Consider the following 210-nt stretch of genomic DNA (forward strand, 5'->3'; position numbering starts at 1 on the left):
AATATTGTTCTTGATGCAATAATCTAAAGCACCATTCCTGCGATCACGTTCATATACCAGCAAGATGCAAACTTCCATTATCCTAGTCATTTTGTAATTCTGCAAATATAATATAATTGATGTTAGAACCATTTAAAATACATTGCAATACAAAAGTAAGGGTGATGTATGCAGTCAAGCACAGTTTTGAGTTTCATACTTTTAAGTCAG

At 31.9% G+C, this 210-nt stretch overlaps 1 protein-coding gene across 1 annotated transcript in view; it reads right to left on the reverse strand.

Annotated features, from left to right (window-relative positions):
• The window catches only part of LOC104772798, a 4,332-nt gene continuing 4,145 nt past the window's right edge, over positions 24 to 210 (reverse strand). Inside the window, exon 12 of the mRNA XM_019241945.1 lies at positions 24 to 37. Within this exon, the coding sequence (XP_019097490.1) occupies positions 24 to 37 (14 nt within the window). The remainder of the gene's footprint in view (positions 38 to 210) is intronic.

The sequence above is a fragment of the Camelina sativa genome, chromosome 20, assembly GCF_000633955.1.
Source record: "Camelina sativa cultivar DH55 chromosome 20, Cs, whole genome shotgun sequence".
Classification (NCBI taxonomy): Eukaryota; Viridiplantae; Streptophyta; class Magnoliopsida; order Brassicales; family Brassicaceae; genus Camelina; species Camelina sativa.